This window comes from Plodia interpunctella, chromosome 6 (genome assembly GCF_027563975.2).
Source record: "Plodia interpunctella isolate USDA-ARS_2022_Savannah chromosome 6, ilPloInte3.2, whole genome shotgun sequence".
Taxonomy (NCBI): Eukaryota; Metazoa; Arthropoda; class Insecta; order Lepidoptera; family Pyralidae; genus Plodia; species Plodia interpunctella.
In genome coordinates, this window is record NC_071299.1 from 2502920 (window position 1) to 2523799 (window position 20880).

Genomic DNA, 20880 nt, shown 5'->3' on the forward strand with positions numbered 1-20880 from the left:
GTCCTCTTGATAGTTATAGGTTAAAGGCATTCATTTAGTAATTTTAAAGTTTTTACTTTAAAATTACTATAACTTTACATTTGATAACTTGCATAAAAAGTGGAATCTAGTCAATGTTTAATATGATCTGTGTGGATTTGCCTTGGGTTCGCGGAACTTTGATGACAACAGACACTCAAAATTGATATAACTTGTGAGAAGCCCACGTTACAATGCAATTTACATTTAATGTAGTTGAATCAATAACAGCCTGAGATTTTTTAAAAAAAGTATCACTTTTAAGCCCCGGCGACAAAAGCTGTGGGGGAAAGTTAAACTTTAACATGTCTCTGTATCCGTATGTCTGTTCGTAACAAAGTAGCAATCAAACGGCTGAACCTATTTTGATCTAGCTTTTAGTAACTGAAAGAGAATTTAATCGAGAATATTCTTAATTATGTTTGGAAAATGTGCGTTCAGCCGCTTGGAAACCGTCAGCCGTTTTCTAGCAGATGATGACAGCTACTAAGGAGCCGGGGGTTTCTTCAATTTTTTTATTTAATGTTTATAGAAGTACATTGCATTGAGACGTATCTAAAGCTCTTGACCTTTAAACAGAGAAAAGTATACACCAAGATGAAAATAACAAGATCATTCTGATTAGATCTAATCTTATAAACTTGTGTACTTACTCGTATTTCGTGCATTTCACCGAGTTACAAAACAACTTCGTTAGCGTGTGTTCAGTTGTGTAATGTTCGCTAACAAGCTGGGATTATCACCCAAGTCCTAATTCCCTGTTACTGGTTAATCTTTTGATAACGATTTCGAAGTTAGGAATTTTAGAAGGGCATTCGATTGGAATGGTTTAAGTCTAATCTAACTGACATTTCAGTCTTTGTACAATTTTACGAAGATTTGGTTTTGATTTATTAAAGTTTGTTCGTTTCTTCTCTGAAATTGATTAGATATTTAATGGTATGAGATGTTTCATCCTTTTCTTCCTCAGAGTACGAAAAAAATTCTTCTTCGTTAAATTTTTCTTTCTCCTGTTTTTAGTAGGTATTTAATTTAACTTATTATAATCCAGTTATAAGTTATTATCTCAAGTGTAAAGATTTATTATATGTATAATAGACTCTAAAAGCAATCGTCAGCTACTTTTGTAGTGTTCACAAACTATTTCCAACCATAGTTCACACTAGGAAGCTTGTCTACAAGAAAGCCACTTATATAATAAACAGTGTGCGTATAGCAATATTTCAAAATGCAATCAGTATGCGTCGGCCATCGGTCAATACTTTCATTGCGATGCATGCGTTTCAAAACTTCTCTATTTCCAATCTTATGTCTTAATTTTAAAGGCCATTATTGAATGAATCTGCAAACGTGAGACTATAACTAGATTATGCGTACGTTGCAGCTGTGTAGCTTCATATAATATCACAATATGAAAGTGAAATTATGAAGTGATCTTGCCAAAGCCATTTACTAGCTAGAGAAAATTACATAAATTAATTATCAGTGGAGACTGTGCGCTGTTCTTTCCTTAGAGGAAAAAAATTCCATACTTGCCTGTGTCTTGCCTTGACTGGACCATAAAAAATATTTACTACGCAGAACGCAGAAACTATATGGAATTTCGACTTACGTCGATGCACTATCACAACCTAATAGTAAACGGCGTAGCACAACGGTATAGCGGCTGATTTCAATGAAGTTATTGATTTTACTGACTTAAAAGTAATACTGTTCCGTTTAATCTTTTAACCACTTATTATCAAGAACAAACCTCGCAAAATTTCCCACGACTAGAACGTATGATCAAGAATAATTTCATCACTCAAATAATGTTCTATCAATGTTAGGCAAGCTCCATCTTTATAAGGCGCATTCAAATCGAAGGGAGGTGTTGCGCAATAAATTCGACAGATATTACGTTAGGCAATGCTTCAATTGTTGGATGCTGGACGGCAATTGCTACTTTCACCCATGGCCGCCGCCGGGTCTGCCGCGCTCTCTCAATGTTCACGCTTTTTATTACTCATTGCATAATTTTAACCAAGATCTGATCGACGTCCGGATGCAAATTGCCTCCACGACCTAGGTCTAGTTTAACTTGGGACTTGTAAGAAATGAGGCTATTTAGACACTTTTCCAATTGGGCTAGAGAGCCAGTTCAGTTTCCTTGAGAACACTTGCAGAGAATATTTGAAACATCATTATCGTTCCTAGGGGATGCCCCTGTAGCATATTGGTTTACTTTAGCACGAGCTTTAATTTTAAATAAGTAAACGAGAAATTTACATAAAGCCACTTCCAAGAATATAGGTTGACTAGATTTTTGTCATGTTAGCAGTAAATAGTTGGCGCTATTTAGTTCGGTTGGTTAGGTATATGCCTAAGTCCGGATATTTAAAAGTAACTAGAAACAACGCAACGTTTTAGAAGCGTAAAAGATACGAAATCGAATGAAAAAGGAGGGAGGCCGAAAAGGAGATGGATGGACTGCGTTCGACAGTATAAAAAGAAACTAACAGATCAGTTTTAAGTAGGAAAAGGGTAGGCGGATCAACAAAATATCCATATTGAAAACAATTATTGTTCTCAATTCCAGGACTCAATGTCAAAACTACGCGAGCTATGCTACCCTGGTACTGACGTCCTTATGCTGTGCTTCTCCGTGGTCCGGCCGGAGACCTTCCGGTCTGTCGCGGAGAAGTGGACCAAGTCTGTGGCCGGTGTGAACGCACCTTTAATTCTGGTCGGCACTCAGAGCGACTTGGCGTTGGATCCGCGGGTGCTGCAGTCTTTGCGAGTAAGTAAATTTTATACAAATTACCAATTATGTATTAATGGTGGACTTAACGCCATAAACTCATCAAAATCTCATAGAAATTGGCTAAATATCACTAAAAACATATCAATTCTGTGATGTACCTGGGATTGAAAGGAAGGTGGTATTTTATTCAAATGATTTATTTATGTTTACTGATAAATAAATGTAATATATTTAATATAATTACCTGACATAACATTTAAGATTTGTATTTGCGATAATGAGTATACAGTAAGTATTAGCATAAAATGAAATATGACATCATATAAATCGGAGTTAATTCTGTTTTGGGATTTTAAGACTTTATAATTTTCTTTATTAATTTATTATTTTGGTTATCGCAGGCCCGAGGTGAGCATCCGGTGACGGAGACAGAGGCGCGAGCGCTTGCCGCCAAAATCGACGCCAACTACATCGAAACGTCAGCCAAAACTAGGAAACAATTGAAAGATGCTTTCGACGCCGCCATCTTGGCCGGCCTGCCAGTGAGACATAGTAGAAAACCTTTTTGGAAGAAGCTATTCTGTATGAGCTAATTCTCTATTTATCACATAGTTATCCTTAGGTCTGAAGACCTGGCTTGAAGGATCTGAGCTTGAGGATGAAGAATACTGAAGAGTGTGCGTAGTGGAGAAGATAAGCAAGAAAGCGGACCTGGGTTCCAAAGCTTTATGGCTGAGAAAGACATCGGGAACTCGCTCAGTGATAGAGGTCAAGGTTGAAAACAAAATCTATTTGGATCTTAGGATAGCTAAAGGAGTCTAGATATATTTATTCAAGATGCAATTACAGAATGTAAATCGCTGGTAGATACCGTTAACAAGTTGAAACCAAAGTTTTGATAAGGCTACATCACCGACACTGACACACTGTTATCTTTATTAGGATCTTGAACCCTGAGACTGTCTTTAAATTGTTATTTTAATTGACTGAGCTGTATGCAGGCTGGTACTGAAGTCTTTCTCGTGTCCGCGCACTTTCTTGGGTGATTTGAAAAATACTTTGTCCAAAATGTAAGGTCACAGGACAAAACTCGTTTCAAAATGTAACCACATCTACATACTATCGAAGTAGTCATTACAGCTGACTAGACACGCTTGAAATTGTGATTTTCCGTCTAACGGCAATAGTTTTTCGTACTTATATAGTGCCCAATTGTATATAAGATATTTTAGCAAAGTTATATGCGATCATATGAATAATACGTGGTGTGAATGTAACAAATTCAATTCATTTATTAACAATTGAATTTTCAGTCACGGACATACAATAGTCAGTTAAAGAGTGTACTGTACTCGTGTATTGGAGATGGTCACTGGAGATGGAAGTGCCTTATAGAAATACGTAGGTATACGTTTTTTACATCTTGATGATAGGTACATTTAAAGTGAGAATGTACTTATACTTATTTCGGAGGGAAAAGTGAAAATGTTTGTCGAGTGAGATTATAATGCGCAAGTGTCTCAATAATAAAGTAGTGACTAGGTACTGAATTAGTAGAAATAGATAATATCTATCACAAAATATCTCAAAAAAATTTAATGTCAGCTCCACACTGTCGCCGAACCCAGACACACTTGCCGACGCGAATACATGAACATTGGGTAGATAGTATGAGTTCTTTTATTTATCGCAATGAAAAACCAGCAATGTATAGCGAATCCGCTAAAGTTTGGAAAACTGTTCGACGACCGTGTGGAGCCGGCAACACGAAGTGTTTGCGGGTCGTTTTAAATAGATACAAAATATATTACATTTTATCAATAAAAAATAAAGATGGAATTAAGTATGGAATGGATGATATTAGTAATACAATTTAAAAAGAAATCTTTGTTGATGTCGTCGATGACACTTGTAAATATTCTAAAACGTGTTAAAAATTGTACAGTCTAAATAATGCCTAATGTAATGTTATATGTATAATGGATTTTTTCAGGTTCTGTCTGTATATAACTATTGACTTATTATGTTGTTTTGATACTCAACACGAACTGATAATTATATTTTATAATATCGTAATTAAACATCTTTTATTATCCCTGCATCATCTTCCATGTCCTATTCTTTGAATTAGCTCTTTATTAGCAGCTATAGTCAACAAGAAATATAATTTCATGTTAGATAAACGTGGTAAGTATGTATGCGGTTTCGTCAGCGTAAGAAGTAAAGAGATGAATTCATTCGGCCGAACTGGTATGGTCGCGATAGCTCAGTGTTAAGAACTGTGTCCTGAATAGACGAGGACCTTTTTTTCATCTTGTTATTATTTTCAAAACTACTTTCACTGTAGTTAGCAACCTCTGCAGTAGTAATAATATTAAGCAGCATAATCATATTAGCGAAGACTAACAACACACAAAAAACTTTTAAACTGTGTATAGCGGAAGTGGCTAGACCCGCTAGTATAGACTTATATCCGGTTCCGTACATAATGCACAACAAATAATGGATGAATATTCATAAGGTTAAGTGTACCGAAAATCCATCATATAAAATCAAAGGTCAACCATTAAGTGAGAAATATATCTAAATATATTTACATAAAAAGAAAAATATTGAAGGTCGCTGCTATTAATTACATTATCTAAATATACTTATTTGATTATATTTTCTACGATTAATAGCATAGTAGTAAGTTCAATTTTACGCACAGTTCGCTAGCCCGTCGTCTTTAGTATTCTTTGTTTGTTGTATTTTTCTATTTGTTGATCTATGGTTTTTTTTTCCTGTTCCACTGGCCATTTTTATTACGTCATGTGTTGCCATTATAATAAATGAAATACAAATAAATAAATTACTTTGCCTTACAAGACATTAAAGCCATACATAAGAAAAAATCATTTGTAAATGTCAATGTCACATTAATGTCAAATAATACCTATCTAGACGTAGTAGCCGCAGATTTGATTTTGTTTGGTTTCATTGCTTTCATTTTATAAATTTACTCAAGCTCTACTATTGTTATAGCAATAAAACCATGGTTGAAGAGGAGCATTACACAGATATTTCAGATATTATAGAAGATACTGAAACGGAAAACTTTATGGACAGTGAACAACAAAATATAGAACCACATGTGATGGAGATTCCTGTCGACCAGGCTTCGGAACTTTTGAACTCTGAAGAGGCTGCACCAACTGAGACAAAGCCACCCAACCAAAGTACGAAATCAGAGGTTGTCCGCTCTACTAGGTTACCAATGGGACGAATAAAGAGCCTAATTAAAATGGACCCCGATGTCAGTGTCGTATCAGCTGATGCAGTTTTTCTTATTACTAAGGCTACTGTAAGTACCAATAATTATTCAAGTCGCCATAAAGACATGACTTTAAATATAGAATTAGTCATTTTTTTATGGATCAAAATAGGTCTCTGCTTTCTCTACCAAAATACTGTTTTTTCCAGGAATTATTTCTCGAAACAATAGTAAAGGAAACATACTCTTATACATCAACCAACAAGAGAAAAGTAATTTCTAAGAAGGATTTGGACCTCATCATAAATAAAGTGGACTGTCTGTGCTTTTTAGAGGGTGCTATGGACTTCTGAAGTAATTAATGGAGTAGTTGATTGTGTAACTGTCAGAAAATTACTGTGGTATTATTTTAATAGCAGGTATATCATGAATATCAATTTGGTAGGTATTCTTTCTTTTCATTCATATACTTATGTGAGATTGACGACCTCGGTGGCGCAGTGGTAAAGTTCTTGCCACTGAACCGAGAGGTCCCGGGTTCGATCCCCGGTCGGGTCATGATGGAAAATGATCTTTTTCTGATTGGCCCGGGTCTTGGATGTCTATTTATATATGTATCTATTTATAAAATATAGTATCGTTGAGTTAGTATCCCATAACACAAGTCTCGAACTTACTTTGGGGCTAGCTCAATCTGTGTGATTTGTCCTAATATATTTATTTATATTTATTTATTTATTGACTCCGATCTTGTGTCAATCAGTAACAGTTTTGCAGACACACAGCTTCTAACAAACTTTTGTGTCTTGTCGAGCACCTATTAGTTACCTGTAAGCTTTACAACTCTTGCACATATGGAACCATTTTTTTGTTGATACAGTACTATATTTTGTTGTTCACTGTACTTTAGGGAAAGGCAAATAAGACAATCAAAGGAAACTGTTAAAAATGTTGTACATTACAACATGTTGTTTTCTATAAAAAATCTTGAGATCAGCCTTTACTGGCTATGGGCACAGATATGTTGAGTGATTTTTAAGGTGTAAGATATTTCTCAATGGAAATAACTTTTTCTTATTTTTGTGGCTCAATCTGAGTTATTTAGTTCTAAAAAATAAACATTAAGTATATAATTTAAATATTTATTTATGTCAAATTTCCCAGCTTTTTAAAATCATAACAAGATATATGAAAATTATTCCTCAACAGCACTTCCTCACGGTTTGCAGCAGCAGGGCACAGTGTGCAGTCACAGTTATGTTGGATTTCCTCATCCATTCACTGTGGAAAGAGTAAACATTATTAGCAATGACATTAAGTACACTATCTTATAATGTGTTCAGGGATCAAAATAATCTCAGCCTTTTTAAAAAATCTAAAGTTGATTGAAGCATATTTTTTGGGTGATCTGGAGATATTCCTCATATCAATAATAACCAAATTATTAGTTAAAACACAGGAATAACACAAAAATGTGTCTTCACATTGTGACTTGACTATGCATTAGTAAACATTCTTTTTACTTCTTGATTTTTAGTTATGCATATTTCTGTGATCTGCTTCAGACCAAAATGAAAATAACAAACAAAATCCCTCAATAAGGTTCCTTTACCCATGGAATTTTATATAAAAGCTATAATTGGGCTATGCAGTAGCCTGTATCATGTATTAAAAACTGTTGGATTACTTACTCTTTTTTATGAGGACAATCAACACCTGAAGCGACAACTCGCATCTGAACAGGTAACAGTTTGATGGATGTTAGGTCCAAATGGTATTCTTCGTCAGACAGGTTCACTATGCCCACCACACCTGGGTACCCAGGTAACAACCTGTAGGCATACATAGGAATGTTAAAATTTATTAATGACATCATGAGCATGAATTTGAAGAAATAATGATACATGTTTCAAGTTGAACCGAGGATAATGTGAAACAAATACTGATTGATGAACTAATTGGATAAGAAATTAAAGTTGAAGTAAATTTTAAACTAAATGAGACACAAGTTTAATTATTATAGTTTGGCCATTAAGTGTCCTGCAAAAGTTTAATTCCATGTGCACTTCAAGTAGATTTGATGTAATTAAAAGATGTAAATCAGCCTGAATTAAATTTTGATTTGTGACTTTATTGTGATTTTATTTGTGAGATTATATTGTCCCAAGTAGGAAAATATAATCCGTGCTTAGGATATCAAAATCAAATCATTTATTCAGAAATTAGGCCTTCACAGGCACTTTTTCACGTCATATTCTATATTAAATGATGTTTACCAAAGCTACAAACTACTAGCATTTCGGAAATATATTATGATTGTGATCAAGTGCTGATGAAAGGAGAATATATATATATATATGTATAATTAACTATACAAAAAAAAATAACAGTTCCCCCCGGCCACTATCAAAAAGTATAATCAATTTAATTTCAAGTTATTCTGCATGGATCTCTATGTAGTGGTAATAGTGATGAATTTGTTATGATGACTAACTACACAATTAAACCAAGATTAACAAGATTTTGACTTACCTGCTGACCACAAGGACTGATTCTGAGATAACCGTCGTCTCCAAGTCACCAGCACGAACAGCTGGCAGTTTCCTGACTGCAAGAACGTCTTTGTAGAACTGCAAATCAAATCAGTTTTGAGATATAAATGATTTTCGTCATTATTTCAATACTTGTATGAGGTTTGTATTATTTTCAACAAGTGTTAATAATGTATGGTAAGAAAGAGTAGGATTCTCTGACACAAGCATAGCATTTGCTTACTAGAGAGTCCTGACAATGTATCTTTGTGGTAAATAAAATAAACGAATTTTTTTTTTTTTTTATATATATTGATGAGTCACTCTCCAAGAGTTAGTATAACAAAGTCTCCACCTGATGTTATGAATGTTTAAAATATTACAATTCTATAAATAAAAAGAAAAAACAAGTTATCCATACATACGAGAGCAGTGATGGCGCGTAAGCAGATTTATAACTAAATATAGATTTTTTTCAATGAGGCTGTCTTTTTCAATGGTAGTCATCTCATCATAAACGACTTGCCTTGCTAGCTCAGCGACAAAAAGCAAAGACTAAAGGATCTTGCCACCAACACTAGAATTTTCCAATCTCAAATTATATAAAAAATATAATATTTAAATATCGAACCTTGTAATGGCTCTTCTCAGCGGCCATTTGCGCGGCCAGATTCAACGTGCGGTAGTTACTGGCGACGGGCAGCCACGTGTCCCCGGTGGTGGTGGAGAACCCGGCGTGGGCAGAGCTGTCCCACTGGTAGGGCGTGCGGTTGGGGTCGCGGGACTTCTTCCAGTAGTTGATCGGGTCGTCCGTGTTGCACGCCTGGGGGTCCACGGTCTGCTCCCACGTCACCTCGCCGTCTAACATACCTATTTCTTCGCCCTGGATTTTCTTTGTGGTTAAAAAATTGTGTTGGAAGGATTTTTATGACATAAATAATAACCCTGTCATAAAAAAGTTAAAGCATACTTTAAGCTGAAGAGTATTTTGTCACTCTTGCACTTTTCAATGTTTGATATTGACAAAACGAGATAAAATAAACGTATATTATTAAGCAATCTTCGCTTTAACTTATTGACATTACCGAGCTTTATGCTTGCACCGAGTGAGTAGGTAAGGTAAAATATAACAAATCGCACAGATTGAGTTAACCTCTAAAGCGCAAGGCTTGTTTTTCATTCTGAAAAATATAATTTTCCATCTTGACCTGACCAGGGACTCCTAAGAGCTCTCGAGTTCCATAACTCGAGAGCTCTTAGCAGTTCGTTATGATATAAGATGATGGCTTTAACGGAAGCGAAGTTGTCGCCGCTGTCTAACCTTCTCCGCAACTGCGGCAACATGAAGAGTTAATAGAGAATTAGAGAATACTGATCAAACGCTGACCTCTACATCATCATCCGCCTACCCTTATCAGTGGGTACAGCAGGTGAGTCTCCTCCACTTCTATCTGATGTTAACTGATCTGTTACTTCGTTTTTAGTCGTAACCTGTCTAACGCACTGTCTTCTTCAGCCTTCCCCTACTTCTGCTGATTCCTACAGTCGACCGTTAAATTGTAATGGCGACAATGGTGAGGATTTCAAAGGAGTTTTAGAGCAAATTGGTTAGGGTTTTTAAAAATAATATTGAGATAAAAAATTCTGGAATCGAGCGAGATTTGAACCCGCGCTCCTGTCTATCCAGGACAGTGCTAGTATTAAGTATTTCCAAAAATAAGTTTAAAAGCATGTGTGACATTGTATAACAAATCCATTTAAATTGGTAGGACCTGGTAGGTGAGTGCGACGCCGGGTAGCAACAGCGCCAGCAGGTTCATGGCGTCGACGCGGTCGCTGCCCTGACGCGACGCCACGCGGCTCTGGTCGTGGTTGCCGTTCTGAAACGACACATTGTATCATTCTTCATGTCCTAGACCTGCTTTGTTATGGAAAAATTAGCCGCCTGCGCTGGTACAGCCACGTACTTCCGTAGGCCGTTTTACGTAGGGAACAAACGTCTGGCTATGCCGCTCCCGCCTGGCTCTGGCAGTAGGAGCAAACACAATAAGTGCTGGCTTGATGCCATCAAGGATGATTTGAGTGCCAATGGTCTATCTACTAGGGATGCCGACGACTGTGCGAAAAATGTGTGGAAAATACTTGGGCTCCGACGACGCTCAACGGCTGACGAAGAAACCGAAAAATTTTAATATTTTACATTTTTTTAAATTTTCCGGGTCAACAATAATAGGACCTTACTTACAACCCAATTGGCAGTCTTTCCGTTAGGCATATACGTCATCCACTTATCGATAACCAACTTCATGTCCCTCGCGTTGGAATTATTTTTTATATTCTCTAGAAAGCTGAAATTGAACGGAATAGAGCCATTCCTAGTGTCCGTGCCATAGTATCTAATCATCAAAGTGAGTTCTGTGTACGCCTCGGTCATCATTATTTTGTATTCGCCATCTGTCATGTAGTATTCGTCTAGGAGGTCACGCCAGTCGTATACGACATTATATGTCTCGTTTAAGTCTCTGGTGTAAATGTGACTTAGATAATTGTAGTCGTCTGCGGCTGCGTCTTCATCTCCTGAAATAGTGATTCATACCTTGAAAATAAAATAAAGTATTTAAATAACTCGCTCTTAATATTCGCGTATTTCTAGTTGCATTGGGTGCCGCGAATCCGTTAAAAAATAATTTTGAAGATTTAGCTGTGATTTTACGACCAACCGCCTGACTGACGTAGGGTGGACGTAACAACAATGCTATCGTAAATTTTAATTAAACTCATCAACGTACATAGTAGTTATTTTAGGAAAAAGTAGTTTGCAACAAGAAAATGGAAAAGTTAGAAATATTAAGACACCCTCATGCATGAGTCACTAAGTACATACATAGTATAAAACAACTTCGCTTCCCTGTCTGTCCCTATCTATGCTTAGATCTTTAAAACGACGCAACGGATTTTGATGCGGGTATTTTAAATAAATAGTGTGACACCTGGGGAAGGTTTATGTGTATAATTTACTATGGTTTTAACCGGGCGAAGCCGGGACGGTCAGCTAGTTACGAATATAAGAGAGTTGGGATACACACCTGAGAGGGGCTCATCGGGGTAGACACCTCCGTAATCATTAGGGTCGACTTCGTACATCATGTTGATGGCATCCACACGGAAACCAGACACGCCTTTGTCCAGCCAGAAACGGAGTACATTCTAAAATACAAGCAATAGCTTACTGTGAAACTTAAGAGGACAATTAGGCCTTGGTCATGAATTTTAGGTATTATGATTTTTAGTTTGTTGATTGACGTCCTTGGAGAAAATGCGGCGGTGAAGTATGTTGCGCTGCTTCTTCTCCTTCTATATTAAGATCTGTCATCTATATTAAGATACGGCCTGATTTTTTGGGAAAACTCAGTAAATAAAAATTTAATATTCAAAGCGATGATAGAGATTCGAAGATTAGATTTTTATTTTAGATTATTTAGATTTTTATTTTTTAGATTATTTAGATTTTTGATTTGATTAGATAGATATTCGAAGCAAAAAAGATGCATTAGAGCAATAATGAATTTAAAAAGTACAGATAGTTGCCAGGATTGCTTTAGGAAATGTAGCATTCTTACTTTACCATCACTATATATATTAGAAGTAGCTAGTTTTGTAAAATCAAATGAGTCCCTATTTCCGACACTAGCATCTATAAATACTAGGAAAAATACACAAAGACGGGGCTACAGACTTTGTGCACGTATTTGTAGAACAGCAATGAAAAGAAATAGTTTTATCTGTATGGCGCCAAAGTTATATAACAAATTGCCGCGGGATTTAATGAAAATTTTAAAACCTTCAGGAAACGCTTGACTTCTCTCCTAGTACAAAAATGTTACTACACCATTGGTGAATTTATAAATGACAAATGTTTAAAATAAATTTGACTGATGCACGTTAAATGATAATTAACAATATTTGTAAGTCTTTAAAGACAGAGCATAGTGATACTACCTACTAATTTATTTCAACTGTATTTTTAATGTACCTACCTATGTCTCACAAATAAATATTCTTATTCTTATTCTATTCTGCGCTTTGGAAGTCTGTAGTAAATTATATTTTTGGCAATAACGGAAAATTTTAATTTTTATTAACTACGCATGAAAACAATGAAACCTTATGCTGTCTGCCTGTGATTTCAACTGTTTTTTCAACTCTTGGAACACATTTCAATAAAATCAGGAGCTCTTTGTTGAATTACAAACTGTTTCTTCTTTATATTTTTCTTTTTTAAAGTTAACCGCCATTTACGTCTTAACCATCATTTGTACAGTCGGCTGCAAAAGTAAGACTTGCTTTTGCATCGAAAGTTTTGAATACATAAATACCTTCATTTCTTCCTGCACCTTTGCTTCGCGGTAGTTGAGGTCGGGTTGTCCGATAGCGAACTGGTGTAGGTAGTACTGGCCGCGGGTAGTACTGTATTCCCACGCGCTTTTGCGGAAATTGCTCACCTGACAAACATTACAGTACATAGTAATTATCCTATTTCCTACTAATATAATATTATAAATGCGAAAGTTTATGAGGATGTGTGACGTATTGTTTGTTACTCTATCACGCAAAATCTACTGGACCGATTGTTATGAAATTTGGTAGACACGAGTAAAATATAACCTGGAAAAATCCCCAAATTCCTAATAGTCCCGGGGCGCAACTAGTTATTAATAGTCATAATAATACTATGAATAAGTATAAAATTTGTAGAAGCGATGGTGGTCCACTGAAGTCTCACTAGTTCATTCGACTTATTACCTAATTACTTAGATCAACCGAACTACTAGTGGAAACTAGCAGACCTCGAACAGAAGACCAAATAGTTAACGGTGGCCAGCGTACTAATGACATATCGTATGAAACGTGGCTCTCTCTCATCCTAGCGTTTCCCCGGTTACTTCCTCTACCCTTGAGCGTCGGAGCCCAGGGTCCGTTTTCTTACATTTTCTCCTCAACTTCACATGGTCTCCAGCAACCTTAGTTATCAGACCATCATCCCTGACGACATAAAGCCATCATTTTTCATTCGCTTTTAATTAGAAGACTTGTAATTCCCCTCACCCAATTGTTAGGTGGTAGAGTGGTACTGGCGTCATTAGGATCCGGCGTTCCATCAGCCCAGATGTAATAGTTCTCGTAGCCGGCCTCTCTCTGCGCAGACTTGATGAACCATTCGCTCTCGTTGCCCGTGTGGTTTGGCACGTAGTCCAACACTACTCGGATGCCTGGACAAGACATAAATTATTAATGGATTTGCAATAAATAATAAACAAGTATTATAACAAAAGTATTATTTTTGCCACAAGCTTGATGCACTCAGGATCGGCTCCCAACGAACGCTTTACTGCATGAAATGATTTTATGTGTAACCTAAATAAAAGCTTTGTTACTATTGGGAATAGGTACTACGCGTGTACTCAATTTTGAAAATTTCGCCTGTTAACCTAAACGGAATATTTTTTTTTACTAGCTGACGCCCGCGACTTCGCTCGCGTGGCCGATAAATTTTCGGTAAGAAGTAAAATTTATCAACATTTTACAACATCGTGATTTAAAATGGTGATTTTCAGATATAAAAAGGAATACACTATTACTGATATGGCTCTTGTAGTTGTACTATCTTATAATGATGTAAACAATATCTTCAATCTGAAGTGTGCACACTATCTACCTGAGAGCCGGTAAAGAGGAAACGTGATAATGATGTAGACCTTGGTCAAGCACTATAGAAGCACCTCATTATGTATACTAATTTTGCTATATCTACAGTAAAACAAACTAATGGGCATGTAAGGAATTTCAGTTCATTGTAAACCCTACATTTTTCTTTATTTCACACGTACTGTCAGCAGATCAAGTCACCCAAATTTATGCCTGAAAAACGGCGTAAAGATTCCTGCAGGTCTTCACATGCAATCAACTCACAGTACATAGAAGTAGGGAGGCTTTTAAGACGTTTACACGTAAGTGATTCTTACGCATAGGGTCTAACCCGGCCTACTGACACAAGCCTACAAACAAGTAAATTATACTTTATAACTAAGGTGAAAGGAAAACATTTTCCGATGGTTTTTGGTTCACTGATAAAATATATCCTAAAATTTGAATTTGAATTTAGAAGTGAATGAAATCTGACACCAGTGTTAGCAATAACATACTCGATGAGATGAAGAAGAACAAACCTAGAGCCTTAGCCTTCGCCATGAGATTATCAAAGTCCTCCATCGTGCCGTATTCTGGCGCAATTTTCGTGTAGTTTGTGATGTCGTATCCGAAGTCGTACATGGGCGATAGGTATATAGGAGACAGCCATATTGCGTCCACGCCCAACTGCTGGAGGTACGGCAGCTTCTCAGTGATGCCTGGTGAGGAATTCGTGGATGAATATCAAAACAATACAATTCAAAATTGTATTTGTATTCTTTCAAAACAATACAATTCAAAATCATTTATTCAGTAACTAGACTTTCACTGCCGACAGACACTTTCACGTAAAATTTTATATTTGAGAAAATTATATATATATATATATATATATATATATATATATATATATATATATATATATATATATATATATATATATATATATATATATATATATATATATATATATAATTATAGCTTTGAGAAAATTATATATATATATATATATATAATTTTCTCAAAGCTATAAATTACTGACAGCTGATTAGGCACCAATCATATGTCCTAATCTTTATCATGTTGGGGTAAACACTTAAATTATTATAACGATCTCAACAGCATGTCAAATTGTCGGAAGCAAGAGATGGGCGTAAAATATCCCATTTTATTCTCAAAAGAAATTGGAAATGATGGTATGAAGGCTGGGAAATTTATTATCCCTAGTGGAAATCTCTATCCACAGGTGTGAAAAATCACAGGATAAAATATACATATGTAAAAATACAACAGAAACTCACCGTTCAAGTCACCAATTCCATCTCCATCGCTATCCTTGAAGGACCTCGGATAGATCTGGTAGATAAGGGCGGTCTGCCACCAGTCCGCGTCGCTCGCGGCCGCGCTCGCCGCCACAGCTAGTACCAACAACGTCGCTACACGCATCGTAGCTAAAGGTGGTTTTACAGATTGCTACAAATTTATTCAATTGGCTGAGAATAGGTAAAACTTGCTTATGATAAAATTTTGCTAAAAGATTTTAAAGGTTGGGTATATAACACCTCTCTTTTTGCGTTGGAGGTTGAAAAAAGACAATAGGTCTGTCTTCAAAAAAATTTGCTGAAGGGATTTTAATGATTGTGTAGAAAATTGTACAAATTATTTGATATTTTTATATCAAACAAACATTTTAAAATACGTCTTAGTAATAAGCATGTCTCGATGTTTTAGTTTTTATGGCCAATGAAATATTATGAAGAGAAAATATATAATATTATTGCAATTCAAGCAAATTTATATTTTGTAAAAGACATTTGATTCTAAGAAATAAACGCACATATTTTTCATAATTTTAAGCACACACTAACCGATTTAACAGAGGAACTTGCACTGGCGATGATTCACGCGCGAGTTTTATTTAAATAGTTGTTGTGAAGTGTTCAGATAAATCATGGGAATTGTATTCGCTGTTGCCGTCATATAAGTGGTATATTATTCTGTGCTACTGCGGCACAAAACATTTTATATTTTACTAGCTTTCGTATGCAACTCCGCCCACGTTAGCCTAAGTTTGGGTTATTGACTAAACCCGTTATTCATATAAAGGTTAAAGCATATTTTAAGCTTTTTCTGTCAAGGTCAAATATTACAAAGTATTATAGAGACAAGACATACTTTATTTATAATAATAATATTATAAAGACGAAATTCTATCTGTCATGCTTTCACTGCAAAACCGCTGGGCCGATTTTGATGAAATTTTAAATAGATTTCCATTATTCATAAAAAGGTATAGCATGCTTAAAGCTAAATATAACAATTATATTATTAAAATCCACACTTAAGTATGGATTTTATGTTTTAATTTTATAAAGCAATTTCTATTCAAACAGTTATCTTTTTGGCTACGAAATACAACTGGAAAATAATCAAAATGACACACACAGACAATAATCCTTTTGTGGGTACTATTACAGAAATAAGAAGAGAATGTCATGATTTTAAAAAGGAAAAAAAATTAAAAAACACACATTTTCATCACACTGTTCAATTTGACACGATGTTTTAAATTAAGTTGTTAAACTACAATAAACTATATTTCATCCCTCTTATTCACAAAAAATCATCCCAATATATAGCTACGATTTTATAATCAGAAACTTTTTAAATGGCTTATTTTGATCGCAGTTCTAGAGGGATCTAGAACTTAAGTGCTATTTTTAATACATGGACATCAGAATAGCCATGGAAGCCAAAGATTCCTTTATTTTTAATAAATAAAAGTATGACAGCGGTTCGGAAGTCTATTTATTAACACATAATCTTGATTTAAAGATACAACTTGTTTCAAAATTCACATGCCAAGAAATGATTGACAATCAGTAACTGAGTTTTGCATGTACATATATACTTTTCACTTATTTCAAAAAATATTTCACATTTTAACAAAAGAAGACTCGTTCAAAAGAGACACTATATACTGCGGGGAGACATAATATATATCTCGTGTGATATACCTAACGCATTCATACACAGGGCCAATTTTATATAAAAAATACTGAGTTATATATACTGAGTTACACATGCATCATATATTTTCAATTACTTTTTTGTTCTCTGCAGACATACAGGCCGATTTTTCACTAAGTCTTAAATACTGAAGTTACTAAAAAAATAGTTTGTACTTTTGAGATAGATCGTCTTAAACATAATATTTTAGTAAATAAAACTAATAATCAAAATATGACGTCGGCAGGCGCAGTTGGTATAAATTTAATTAATTTATCTGTACTTTATTATTATTATATATTGACGTGAACGCATTCATTTCAACACTCTTACAAATAAATAGCCGTTAAATGTAAAATACTTTACCAACTGGCCTGCATTTTAAGATATGTACAAAAATAACACGCTTTGAAGTTGAGATTATGGTCATTACATATGTATGTATATTGCACAAATTATGATGTTTATTGTATACTTTTGTCATAATTTTATGTACTGTGAAATGGAAATAATACATTCGACACACCAGCATTTTTCGGAAACAATAACCTTACCATTTACAATGTGACACCAGTATACAGAAACACATTTCGTATTCGCGGAGCAATATTGAATAATAGAGACATTTGGTATGTATAATTATCTCTGTCGCACGTTACCCTGGTGACGTTAGTATTTCTACATGTGCGAGACAAAGATAACTCTACAAACCGAAATTAGCTGAATATCTATACGGAAAAATTACTATTTATTAGTATTGCATTCAATATAGTGGTATCAAATTTGATATCAAACAAAAATCAAATTTACGAATATACTAATTTTAACGGTTTTCTTTTACAACCAGTTTGTAATCGGCGATCAGGTAAAGGTAACCGAAGCGTCAATAGCGGTGCTAAGTACCGGTACAGTAGTACATGTAGTTTTGGTTCCATTGTCAAACCTTAAATATTTTCATTTTATTTAATAAATTGATTAAGTAATAAACAAAAACATATTGATCACATTTGTCAAATACACAATAATGTACTATTTACATAATTTACAATTTTTATTCAGTTTTCCTATGTTTTCCGATCCGATACGCGTAATTTTTCTTTTTTCTTTTGCACACAAGTTTGGCAACACGGTCAGCTGTCTATGATCTGATCACTAGTCTGTTTGGAAGGGCAGGTTGGCCGCTATTCTTGGCTTCTTCTTCCTCATCGGACGAGGGTGGTATTGCTGTGGCGGCGCCTGTAAGTTTATTTAAATTATGTTTGTACTATTTGCGCATGCTAGCCAGAATTTCGGGTTAAAAAATATTTTACTATTCTTGGTCACGGCTATTTTCTAATCGTGTTTTAAATTTCATCAAAATCTGTTCCATAATTGTAATAAAAACATTCTCAGATGCTCACACACATCCAAACTTTCGCATTTATAGTATTAGTGGTATATGAACAGTATTTTATTTCCCGCACATAATAGATTACATTTTATAGAATTTATAGTTGAATAAGTCACGTGTCCATATAACCGGCATGTCCTACACTCTTATAACGTCCCTGACGCCTCATTTTTGGTCTCCATTTTCTGTTTTTTTTTTTTTTTTTTTTTTTTATCTTTATTTAGGCAACAAACAGTCGTTTACAAAAATAGAAATTTACATAAACTATGAGTACAATTTAAAGACCTATAGTGCCCTAAAGTGCTATATTTATATAATAAAAAGGGTTAATTACATGGCAGGAATTTGTAAATAAAATTAACTTAGCGTAGCTTTCCGCTGTTGCTGGGAACATAACAGTGTTAGGTTAATTAGGTTTGTTATATAATTATAAGTTTGTTATAAAATTATATTACTATCAGTTATTATGAACTAGATTGAAAAATGAGTTTTAATCGTTTTAGAGTAGTATTTAATAGATCTATATTTCTATATTCTTTATTATATATGGTGGTGGAACGATGTATAAATGAGTTACGAGTATAGGTTTTGTGTAAATGTGGAGGAGAGAAAAGTGGAATTTTACGTGAGGGACGTACAGGTAAACGCCTAGGAGTAACAAAGGAAATTTTACTCAGAAGTTTTGAAGAATCAATTAAATTATTAAGAATTTTATATAGAAACACCAAATCAAACATTTTTCGCCTGTCATTTAAGGAAAGAAACTTATGATGAAGCAAGGCCTTATTATATGATTCAAATTGTGTACACTCACGAAAATTTAAAGATTTTATAAACTTTTTTTGTACTCTTTCGATTCTATCTATGTGTACTTTATAATTAGGATTCCATACAACACTCGCAAAGTCCAAAATAGAACGAACAAATGCAAAGTATAAAATTTTCATTGTGATGGTTTGTTTAAATGGTTTACTAATTCTTAATACAAAGCCTAATTTTTGAAAAGCTTTTTTTATTGCGAAATCAATGTGTTTCCTAAATGAGAGTTCAGAATCCATAATTATACCTAGATCTCTAATTTCTGTTACTCTCTGCAAAATTTCGTTATTTATTTTATATTCGTATTTAACAATATTTCTTTTTCGTGAGTAGGTAATAATATAGCATTTATCTGTATTAAGATAAAGCTGATTAGAGGTACAGTAGTCTTGAAGAGCCAGCAAGTCCTCCTGTAATCTGTTACAGTCAACCACAGACCTAATTATTTTATATATTTTATTATCGTCAGCATATAAAAGGTGGTGACTGTTATTAAATATGTGTCCTATGTCATTTATATATAAGGAGAAAAGCAAGGGCCCAATATGGGAACCTTGTGGGACCCCGGAAGGCACAGGTAAAAATTGCGAACAGTATCCTTTAATACAGACGGCCTGACTCCTATTACTGATGTACGATTCAATCCACCTAAGGAGGCAGCCATGTATGCCGGCTTCTTCGAGCTTCAAAATAAGGAGTTTATGATTTAATTTATCAAACGCCCGGGAGAAATCGGTATACACGACATCCACCTGTTCATTGTTATCCATAGCTTGTGATAAAAAGTCAGTAAAAGTTACCATGTTACTTTCAACACAACGACCCTTGAAAAACCCGTGTTGTTCTTCTGCAATAAAATTTCGAACTGACAAAGAAAGATGATGAGTCACGAGTTTTTCAAAAATTTTGCCTAGAATAGATAATTTTGAGATTGGCCTATATTCAGTTATTTGTTCTTTGTTTCTATTTTTTGGAATAGGCGTAATCAAAGATTGTTTCCATTTATATGGAAATACACCTGTATCTATTGATTTTTGAAAAATAATTAACATTGGAATTGCAAGTTCTTCGGCGCAATTTGATATAAGCACAGGATGGATGTTATCGGCCCCGGCCCCTTTGTGTATATTTACTTTCTTAAATTCACAAACTATGGTTTCTAACTCGAATTTTATGTGACTTATATCAACAGTTGTGTCATGTGTTTTATCTTGTGATCTAGATGAAAAAGTGGTTTGTGAACTTACACCATTCGAAGAGATAAAAACAGAACCAAAACAATTATTAAATGCGTCACAAATTTTGTTTCCATCAGTTAAACACTCATCTTTATAGAACATATTTTCTGGAATGTCGTTATGATTCTTTTTTGATTTTACAAATGACCAAAATGAGTTAGGGTTTTTTCTAATATTTTCTTCTGAGAATT

General features: G+C 34.7%; 4 protein-coding genes across 9 annotated transcripts in view; 2 read left to right on the forward strand and 2 right to left on the reverse strand.

The window, feature by feature from the left end:
- LOC128671062 (ras and EF-hand domain-containing protein-like) overlaps positions 1–4837 on the forward strand; it is a 34775-nt gene extending 29938 nt beyond the window's left edge. Inside the window, exons 3-4 of the mRNA XM_053747182.2 lie at positions 2597–2797; positions 3163–4837. Of these exons, the coding sequence (XP_053603157.1) occupies positions 2597–2797; positions 3163–3354 (393 nt within the window). The 3' untranslated portion in view covers positions 3355–4837. The remainder of the gene's footprint in view (positions 1–2596; positions 2798–3162) is intronic.
- Positions 4838–5682: 845 nt separating this feature from the next.
- PolE4 (DNA polymerase epsilon subunit 4) lies at positions 5683–6723 on the forward strand. Its single transcript, XM_053747110.2, has 2 exons — positions 5683–6104; positions 6224–6723. The coding sequence occupies exons 1-2, from the start codon at positions 5796–5798 to the stop codon at positions 6365–6367; spliced, it is 453 nt and encodes a 150-aa protein (XP_053603085.1). The 5' UTR covers positions 5683–5795; the 3' UTR covers positions 6368–6723.
- Positions 6724–7142: 419 nt separating this feature from the next.
- LOC128671023 (maltase A1-like) lies at positions 7143–16231 on the reverse strand. Of its 5 annotated transcripts, none has more exons than XM_053747105.1 (12): positions 16102–16231; positions 15535–15706; positions 14773–14952; positions 13652–13815; positions 12922–13047; positions 11632–11752; positions 10791–11122; positions 10318–10425; positions 9177–9428; positions 8547–8644; positions 7706–7846; positions 7143–7295 (listed from the first exon to the last, which is right to left on the reverse strand). In XM_053747105.1, the coding sequence occupies exons 2-12, from the start codon at positions 15677–15679 to the stop codon at positions 7217–7219; spliced, it is 1746 nt and encodes a 581-aa protein (XP_053603080.1). In that variant the 5' UTR covers positions 15680–15706; positions 16102–16231; the 3' UTR covers positions 7143–7216. The 5 variants fall into 5 exon arrangements, with proteins under 5 accessions (XP_053603080.1, XP_053603082.1, XP_053603083.1 ...); XM_053747107.1 differs by having other exon boundaries at positions 15535–15684; positions 16102–16216; XM_053747108.1 differs by having other exon boundaries at positions 15535–15684; positions 16071–16123.
- A 793-nt stretch (positions 16232–17024) lies between these two features.
- The window catches only part of pcm (pacman), a 28491-nt gene continuing 24635 nt past the window's right edge, over positions 17025–20880 (reverse strand). For both annotated transcript variants that reach the window (XM_053747102.1, XM_053747099.1), the window contains one exon: positions 17025–18478. In XM_053747102.1, coding sequence (XP_053603077.1) covers positions 18395–18478 — 84 coding nt within the window. In that variant the 3' untranslated portion in view covers positions 17025–18394. The remainder of the gene's footprint in view (positions 18479–20880) is intronic.